At 46.8% G+C, this 10,000-nt stretch overlaps 2 protein-coding genes across 2 annotated transcripts in view; one reads left to right on the top strand and one right to left on the bottom strand.

The window, feature by feature from the left end:
* ptger2a (prostaglandin E receptor 2a (subtype EP2)) overlaps positions 1-3,370 on the bottom strand; it is a 16,422-nt gene extending 13,052 nt beyond the window's left edge. The window contains exon 1 of the mRNA XM_030355387.1: positions 1,520-3,370. Coding sequence (XP_030211247.1) covers positions 1,520-2,347 — 828 coding nt within the window. The 5' untranslated portion in view covers positions 2,348-3,370. The remainder of the gene's footprint in view (positions 1-1,519) is intronic.
* Positions 1-10,000, top strand: part of LOC115542259 (uncharacterized) — a 578,272-nt gene that overhangs the window by 374,384 nt on the left and 193,888 nt on the right. The gene's annotated exons all lie outside the window — the stretch shown is intronic.

The raw sequence follows: 10,000 nt of genomic DNA, 5'->3' as shown, positions 1-10,000 counted from the left end.
TCTATAGCACTATAGTTTATTTCGCATTATATCTTCAATAGAAGCTATAGCATTACAGATCTAAAACCATAGCGTCTACAGCACTATGGTGTCTTTAGCATTATAGCTTCTATAGCACTATGGCACAACAGTAATAAAGCCTCTGTAGGACTATCAGATTATGGCACTACATTTAAAGCGTCTTTAGCACAATAGTGTATTTAGCATTATAGCTTCTATAGCACTCTAGCATTGCAGCTCTATAGCTTCTATTGCCCTGTAGCGTCTAGTGTCTTCAGCACAAACTTTTTTTACTATACTCTGTTGCAGTGTTTACGTAGCACTGACTTTATTATTCAACTCATTCTCAATGACCTCCTAATCCTCCCTTCAAATTCTCTTCATCAGTTACCTTGTATTCTATCATCTTTTTGTTTTCTGCTGTAATTTGTATGTGTATCTATGTGTGTGTGTGTGTGTGTGTGTGTGTGTGTGTGTGTGTGTGTGTGTGTGTGTGTGTCTGTGTGTGTGTGTGTGTGTGTGTGTGTGTGTGTGTGTGTTTGTGTGTGTGCATAAATGTGGGTGTATGTGTGTATGTGTGTGTGTATATTTATGTTTACATGTTGTGTGCGTGTATGTGTGTGAGACCAGACAGTTTCCCCTTTGGTCAACCAGCTCTATTCGCGGACGCACTCTGACCTCAAAAAAGGTAAGAGACGACCTCTCGAAAAACCAAAACACTTGGATGTGCACACTACCCTGATTTCTACCCTGGTGAACTCCCTCTTGCACACCACGCATTTGATCTGGTATATGGCCCATAAACGCTTCTGTAACATCTCACACACACACACACACACCAATACAACACACTGAGGGTGCACTCACACTAGGCCATCTGGCCGTGGCCGTGGCCATTTTCACACCTAACCGTGCTCAAATCTGCCAGTGTCAGTGTGGCCAGTCTGGCCAGGCCAGGCCAACTTGGCCACTTGGGAGAGATGTGCTGCTACGGTACGGGCCGCCGCGGTACAGATGCTAATGAGCCGACACGCGCACACGCACGGCTACGCAACCTGAGCTGGATGACGTATAGTCCATGCGACGACCATGGACATAATAAAGGCGACGAGCCTTCTTTCCCATTAAACGGTAAACATGGCGTCAAGCCGGTTCAACTGTTGGTTCGATTGTGGGTTTGATTGTGCGGCCAGCAACGAAAGAACGTTGCTGGCCGACTTTTGTTGAGTTAATGTCACTGCACGAGTTAGAATAACATGGAGGGAGAGAACAAGTATGTTTGTGTGTGCGTTTGTGTGTGTTTGTGTACGTGCATGTGTGTTTTGTGTATGTGTGTGTCGTGTGTGTCTGTGTTTGTTTTTGTGTGCGGGTGTGGATGTGTGTTTGTGTCTTCTGTGTCTGTGGGTGATAGAGAGGGGGGGGGGGGGGCGGAAATAGTGTGAGTGTGTGGGTGTTTGAGTGTACCGGCGTGCGTGTTTGTTTTTCAGAAGCCATGTGTCACTCTCACGCTCTCTCTTACCACTAGCGGCATGGTGCAGATGATGAAGATGATGGTCATGAACACCAACAGGATGAGGTGCTCCACCTCCTCGGCCAGGGAGACCACGCCGCGCTCCCGCTTGAAGCGCGCCGTCACCGAGCCGCCGTTCCTCCGGCGCCGCCGGTACATCTTGACCAGGTGGAACACCACCGAGCCGTTGCACGCCACGATGGCCAGCACGAGCGCCAGCATGACGCTGGCGTACAGGTTGGCGTACGCGCGGTGCCCCGGCCTCTGCGGGTTCATGTCCAGGAAGCACCACGTGCCGGGGCAGTACTGCACGTATTCGCCGAAGCCCACGAAGGGCAGGCAGCAGAAGAGCGCGCAGAGGCAGAACAGCGAGGGGAGGGTGATGTAGGCGCACTTTTTGGTGACGCAGCGGCCGTAGAAGTACGGATGCCCGATGGCCAGGCAGCGCTCCAGCGCCATGAAGAACAGGATGGACATGGTGGCCAGGCTGAAGAAGGTCATGCTGAAGCCGAAGTAGGCGCACGCCACGTGGGATCCCTCGCGCGTCATGGCCACCAGGGTGGTGTTGAAAGAGTACGACATCTGCACCAGCGGGCTGACGAGGCACGTGCCGGTCAGGTCGGTAGCCACCAGCGACGTGACGAGCACGTTGAAGAGCGAGCGCCGATGCGCGCCGCCGGACTCCCGCCGACGACGGATCTCGAGGAGAACGAGTGCAGCCACGTTACCGAACACTCCCGCGGCGAACATGACGGCGCTGATCAGGGGACTCATGTTGGCGTCGATGGTCTGCTTCAAGTGGCACGGGGCGCTCTTGTCGACCATGGTTAACCCCATGATGATGCGTTGCGACAAAGAAAAAAAAGATGTGTGGTCGTCCTTCTTACTAATAAAGACGAAGGGTCTGGCGATTATCGTGGGATAATAACGAATTAACGCACAGCGTTGGATATGCAGTGTCCATGTTCAAAGCGTCCGGAGGATGGCACAGTGGACCGTCCATGGCAGGGGTTTGTTATTCTAATGCAGGGATTCAAAGTGGTTTTACAATTCCTGTTTCGAGCGGAACTGTTGTGTGTTTGCCGTTTTTTATTTGGGTTTCAAGTCGCTTGCTCGCGGTCGTCTAGTTCTTCTTTCGCTCTCTGACACAGGCACGGGTTGTCTCGACACCTTCTGACTAACATAAACCTAAAAGCACTTTCCTGTGAGGGCTGTGGTGATACACGGTAGACTTGTTTAAGCACGATCTCTCTTTGAGTCACTTCTGATGGAATCCACTTTTCTGTCTAGAATAACACGATCCCACCTGTTTACGGCGCACGAAGAAAACTTCCAAGAAAGTGCTATGGAGGTTTTTAAACTATAGGCGTAAAATCCAAAACGTATAGTCACCTTTCCAACGCTGTCCAGCGGATTCTTCTGGGTCATCAGAGGTAATAACAAGCCAGTGATGGGCTTAACTTTGTCAAATTCTGCTCCTCCTTATTCCACCGCGTGTTGACATGGGTGCGCGTGTGTGTGTATGTTTTTTTTATGCGTATGTGTGCGTGTGTGTGTGAACGCGCGTGTATGTACAACAGCAGTTGCATGAAGTCCGGCTGAGATTCTGTAGTGTTTCCTTTTGAATTGACTTTGAATTTTAAAGTCTCTTCAGCGAAGCGAAACGCAAGGCGCGCCGCGCGGGACTGAGCTGTGGACGAGGCGAGTCGCTGGAAGAAACAGACACGATGGGCTGACGTCACCCGGAGATACGTCGGGCCACCCTGGTCTCGCTCTCTTTCGCCGTGTGTGTGTGTGTGTGTGTGTGTGTGTGTGTGTGTGTGTGTGTGTGTGTGTGTGTGTGTGTGTGTGTGTGTGTGTGTGTGTGTGTGTGTGTGTGTGTGTGTGTGTGTGTGTGTGTGTGTGTGTGTGTGTGTGTGTGTGTGTGTGTGTCTCTCTCTCTCTCTCTCTCTCTCTCTCTCTCTCTCTCTCTCTCTCTCTCTCTCTCTCTTAAAAAAAGTATGTATTAAAGGTTAATGAAATTCAGGTGCACACTGGCTCACACACCAACACACACATTGACACCTAAAAATACACACACAAACCCCTTCACTCACTTGGAGCAAATGAGTATTAAATATTCTGCAATGCTTTTCATCCAATTGAATATTAATATGAATTCATATATATTTGTATACATCTGTTATTTTACTCTATTCTAACAATAAAACAATGCTGTCAAATACTAAACAAATTTCTCTTGTACTTTTTTTCGAGTCCTACAAAATGTTATTGTCTACTGGCTTCTGTGTCCCCTCCCCACTGTCGCATCTCTGTGAAGGAGAGGAATACACAAGGGCACGCACACACTCAGCCTAGCGTGTGTGTGTGGCTGAGTGTGTGGCTGCAAGGGAAACAGTTTTTGCCCAAAATGGCTAGCGCTATCAATGCTGCGGCTGCCACAAACACATGCATCTATGTGCACACACAAGCACACACACGCACGCGCACACACACACACACACACACACACACACACACATATGCATACACTAACACACTTGCACATGCATACACACGGGCGTGCGTGCGTGCACACACGCACATGCATACACACACACATACCCACAAACACACACAGATACAGAAACGCACACACACACACATGCATACACACACGCACACACATGCATAAACAGACACACAGACACACACACACACACACGCACACACAAACACACACACACACACACTTCTCTCTCGCTCTGTCTCTCAGCATGTAATCTCCCTTCCCCACTAACCTTGTCCTCTCCTCTATAGACACCGTTGTTGACCCTCTCTCTCTCTCTCTCTCTCTCTCTCTCTCTCTCTCTCTCTCTCTCTCTCTCTCTCTCTCTCTCTCTCTCTTTATATCTGCTGTTTCTGCTCTCTCTCTCTCTCTCTCTCTCTCTCTCTCTCTCTCTCTCTCTCTCTCTCTTATCTGTCTCCCCTCCTACACCCGGCTCTTCTCATCTCCCACCTTCTGTCTCTCCATCTCTGCCCCCTACGTCCCACTTACTCTTCTTCAGTCAGCTATTCGTAGAGCAGACAAACGGGAGATAGATAGAGAAGCAAAGAAACAAAGAAAGAGAGAGAGAGAGAGAGAGAGAAATGGACTGTTATCTGGCCCTCGACCGTCCATGGACACGCCCAAAGTACCCGCGAGCTCCGTATCTGACACTGTCCAGATCCCTGCTCCGCGGACACAGCCTGGCCCTTGAGATAGGGCGCCGCGGGCAGACCTGGCTCAAGACAGGCTGGCCACACACTATAGACACAAGGGGAAACCAAAACCTGCTTGCTGCTGCTGCTGCTGCTGCTGCTGCTGCAGCATTGTGCAAAGTGCAAAAAAACAAGGAAGCATTTCTGACCTAAATGTACCTAACAATACCCGCGATTTCGATCCCAACCCGACATGGGGAAAAGGAAATATATCCTTTGGGGGAAAGGCAAAATTTCTGCGTGTTGGCAGCAGGATGTCGGAACCTGTCAGAACCTAAGGGACAAGCAGGGACAAGCCTAATAACCATGTTTTTTTCTTGTACCATTACTGTTTTCATAGTGCGTTGTTGTTGAGTTTCTGTTGCAACGCGACTGCATTATTGGCTTTGTACCATTACTTATAGTATTGGATTGTTTATCTTATTGTTACTGTTGTGCTTTGGCATTATTAAGGAATGCTTTTCATGCTAAGAAAACCCTTCAACTGAATTGAATTGAGACATTTACAGTGACAGACAGACGGACAGAGAGAGAGAGAGAGACTATTGGATACGTATGTTTAACCGTTAGTATCACTTAAGTCAGTTGTCTTTTATGGAGTCCTTCTACTCAGATCTGTGAATACTTCATTAATAGTTTTTGTGCAAATCACAAGTCACATCATGGTTGCATTATTGACTCAGTATAATTAGCAGTATAATTAACTCACATGCAGAAGCACTCATGCACACTGGCTCTAAACGCGGACATAAACGGCGTTGGCATGGATTCATATTTCGATGTGAACACACGCTAAAGCAGGCACACAGACACATAAACAGAGTTGAGGAGTTGAGGTCAGTGTGTGTGTGTGTGGGGGGGGGGGTTGTGTTTGTGCGTGTGTAATGTGTTTGTATGTGTATGCATGCCTGTGTGTGAATGTGTGCGGTTCTCGTTGTGTGCATGTGTGTCATCATGAAGGATCCTAATGGCCCTTCGTCCATTTATTCATGAGCTCACTATTGATTTCCGTAAATACTCAGTTTGTCACTTTTGCCTTCTCTACCTCCGTCACCATCAGGAGAATACAAGTCACATATATGAATTTGATCATAGACTCAAAAACATTTACAACTTATTCTCAAGTTTATGAAGTTAAATTTGATTCAGTTTGAGGCGAGAACGGGTGTTTAACTGCACCTAGTAGGCCTATTCTACTCAATTAATATATAGTGTGTGTGTGTGTGTGTGTGTGTGTGTGTGTGTGTGTGTGTGTGTGTGTGTGTGTGTGTGTGTGTGTGTGTGTGTGTGTGTGTGTGTGTGTGTGTGTGTGTGTGTGTGTGGGTGCGTGGGTGGCTGTATTTACCCGGCGCTTGTATGGAGACATTAGTTTAAGTTTGCCCTTGACGCCATCTAATGGTTTGTGTTAGTATTACAAATATCAAAAATATATAAACCGAAATAGGACAGTTTTTCAAATAATCAATTAATATTAACATGTATTGAAGAGGTTATCTTCTGCATTATTCATTGACTGTGTGGCTTTAAAGGTCCCATGGCATGGAAATTTCATTTTAATGAGGTTTTCTAACATTAATATAAATTCCCCAAGCCTGCCTATGGTCCCCCAGTAGCTAGACATGGCGTTAGGTGTAAAACGAGCACTAGGTATCCTGTTCTGCCTTTGAAAAACAAAGCTCAAACGCGCCGATTTGGAATTTTTCACGACATCTTACCTCCCCTTTCTCTGCTTTGCCCAATGAGATACGGCCGGGTTAGTAGTACAGTGTTGTACACTTCTTTGTTATTTGGATAACCGTTCTGCTGTTGGTGTTATGGCGCATAACCAGTGGCGGTGTCACGTTAAAATTGTACCGGGGGCGAAAATTGTACCGGCCTACGTCATCGTTTGTTTACATCCTGACAACCTGACAACCTGCCCGGCAACAGACGACGCGATGCAGAAAACACGTTTCCAAACGACGAAATAACATAATACAGATAGCGGATCGCTATCTGTATTATGATAGATAGCGCTAACACTTGTTTTTACTTTATATTTTTATTGTATTTAATTGTTTAATCGAAACAATAAAAAAATCTGCCCGCGAAACGGGCGATCGCGTCAAATGACAAATGTTTTGCCCGCGAAACGGGCGATCGCGTCAAATGACGTAGGAGGGTTCTTGAAACATAATACAGATAACGGATCGCTAGATAACACTTGTTTTTACTTTATATTTGTATTATATTTGAATTGTTTAATCGAATTTAGCTAGTAAACTGAGTGTTTTAAGCAGGTTTCATAGTCTAGAATGTTCAAGAACCTTCCTACGTGATTTGACGCGTCATTTGACGCGATCGCCCGTTTTGCGGGCAAATTTTTTTATTGTTTCGATTAAACAATTAAATACAATACAAATATAAAGTAAAAACAAGTGTTATCGCTATCTATCATAATACAGATAGCGATCCGCTATCTGTATTATGTTATTTCGTCGTTTGGAGACATGTTTTCTGCATCGCGTCGTCTGTTGCCGGGCAGGTTGTCAGGATGTAAACAAACGATGACGTAGGCCGGTACAATTTTCGCCCCCGGTACAATTTTAACGTGACAGCGGGTAGAGGGGAGCGTGTCTATGTTCCCCAGGGCCTAGGTTCCCCGGGTCTTATGTTCCCCTCTTTGTATGAGACAGGGATTCATAGGACCCTTCTTTAAAAAAGGGTCTTATGTTCCCCGCTTTTCCCAAAAAGGGTCCTATGTTCCCCGCTTTTCCCGAAAAGGGTCCTTTGTTCCCCGAGAGGGGAACATAGGACTCGGGAAACATATGTTCCCCGGTCAGTTACTTTTTCCACAATTACTGCCAAATTCCATGGCAAATAGGCCGATGTAGGCCTAAGGGCTGTTTGACGCGCATATACAAATAGGCGTTGACGAGGAAAGATTAGGTCAGGGGTGGCAAACCTGCAGGTCTCCAGCTGCATGTGGCCCTTTGGCTGCTATGTTAATTATGGGATAATGTATAGAAGGCCGGTCATTATCGAAAAATAAGCCCCTTCATGGCGAAGCAAGACACCTCCGCTGCGCGTCGGTGTCCTGTTCGCCCTGTCGGGCCTTATTTTCTCGATAATGACCGGCGAAGTTCTATACATTATCCCGCTTATTACACGGCTACTTCCCAAAACGAAACAATTTATTTACAATGTATTTGTTACCAGCATTCATAGTGTTGATCAGCAGAGAAATAGTCTGCCCAAGACGTTGACGTCGTCGCTTAGCAACCGACAGCGCTTGGGTGGATACATATCCTGCTTATTACATTGACAAGTTACCGGACTACGTGCGGAGTGATACCAAAGGCAAAAAGTCCTTTTGTTTACCTTGACAGCGGTCATTATTCATCCGTTGCCAATGAATTATCCAAAAATAATTGACCGCCGGAAGTTGTGAAGTGCCCATGCAAGTGAACGGAACGTTGAAAAGACCCGTGTAATAAGTCACTTTATCTTGGACCAAGGGATCCTTTCAATGAATGGTTCAATCGGTAATGATAAAACTTGGATAACAAACTCATTATTTAATTTACAAGCACACCCAGAGAGAGCAGGCTCCATCATGGTTCCGTTCGCTTTCAACGTGCGATAGTTGAGGTGCGTCGCGACGCTCAACAAATAAAGTTTAAAATGTTAAAGACAGGTATTTAGCAGATGCTTTTTCTAATAGTGAAATGCACTTGCAGCTGGGGGATTGAACCCCGGTCTCCCGGAAGTCAGTCAGGGACGTTAACAACTGCTCCAACTCGCCCAAACATATTTGTCCACTGACCTTTATGTAACCAATGCCAACTAGCATGGGCTAGCTGGGGACAGTCAGTAAATCCTCACACCCCTAGCATTAAGACCGCTTCTAACTGCTGAGTTGGAAACCTGGGCTGTTCACCAGGGAGTCAACTTTGGCGATTGACCGCGATTGTCCCTCAACCGAGGCCCGCTGCCCGCTGCCGAGGCACCACTGCCTTGGCAGCGGGCAGTAATCCCTTTCTCCTCCGTGTCACGGTTCAGTCTACTTCAGATTGATGTGGAAGTGGAAGAACTAGAAACGTCGGAGAACCCGACGCAGACTTTTGACATTCATAATATCGTCTTGAGGCACACACAGCTTTTGGCCGTGATAATATATATTATAGGCCTATGCTATATATCTATTTATAATATTGTATTATTTGATATAGTGCTCCAGGACGCACCGGCGCACCGGAGTGTTCTAGAATATTTACAGAACACGGCCAAAAACTCAGTGCGCCTGTCATCGCGATACATCCACTGTAAACACTAGCCATGGTACCGTGGCCGCAAGCTGCTCAGGGCTACACCCCCACTCTCCACATTGATCCGCCTCTAAAAAACGGCATGTTTGTGGAAAAGTCATTGTGGGACTGGCTCTAAGTGGCTATAATTCTGCACCAAGGCTGAACGTCTTCAAATACTGTATTAAGGCCCCCCTCACACCTATACATAAGCATCAATAAAGTAGCATGCCATGGGACCTTTAAGTGTGTGCGATCGCGCGATGTCTCGCTTAATGTTCCTGTTCCGATTTTCGAGCCGTAGCCTCGAAACCACCAGATGGTGCCATAGTTAAGTTTTAGAAGTTGGAGAGAACGCTCGTTCAGAGAAGCAACAGAACATAAAGAAGTTCATTAATCCTTTTTAATTAACCTTTTTTTATCGATTTCAACACATGGATCATCGATCAAGTACAGAACTTGTAGTGGGCAATGAAGTGTCCTGTTATTCTACAAACATAATATTATAATCGTTATCAAGAAATCGAAGGAAAGAAGAAGTGTTCAACTTACTAAATGTGTATTCACTGTTCACACTTAGATCAGGTTTAGAATAAGTAGGCCTAAAGCAAAGTGGAGTGAGAGAGCACAGTCGCTCCATTCTCATGCTATGGTGAGTGGGGGAGAGAGAGAGAGAGAGAGAGAGAGAGAGAGAGAGAGAGAGAGAGAGAGAGAGAGAGAGAGAGAGAGAGAGAGAGAGAGAGAGAGAGAGAGAGAGAGAGAGAGGGGGGGGGGGGGGGGGGGAAAGAGAAAGGGAGAGAGGGAGAGAAATAGATAAAGAGAGGGGGTGAAGGGGGGAGGAAAGATGGAGCGAGTTATTGATGTGCGTGTTCGTTTCCGTGTGTTTTCGTGTGTATGTGGGCGTGCGCGCTAGTGGGCGTGCACGTACGTGAGAGGGAGTACGCAAAGGGGGCATCAGGCAATA

Source organism: Gadus morhua, chromosome 4 (assembly GCF_902167405.1).
Source record: "Gadus morhua chromosome 4, gadMor3.0, whole genome shotgun sequence".
NCBI classification, from domain to species: domain Eukaryota; kingdom Metazoa; phylum Chordata; class Actinopteri; order Gadiformes; family Gadidae; genus Gadus; species Gadus morhua.
This window is presented reverse-complemented; position numbering and strand designations above follow the sequence as displayed.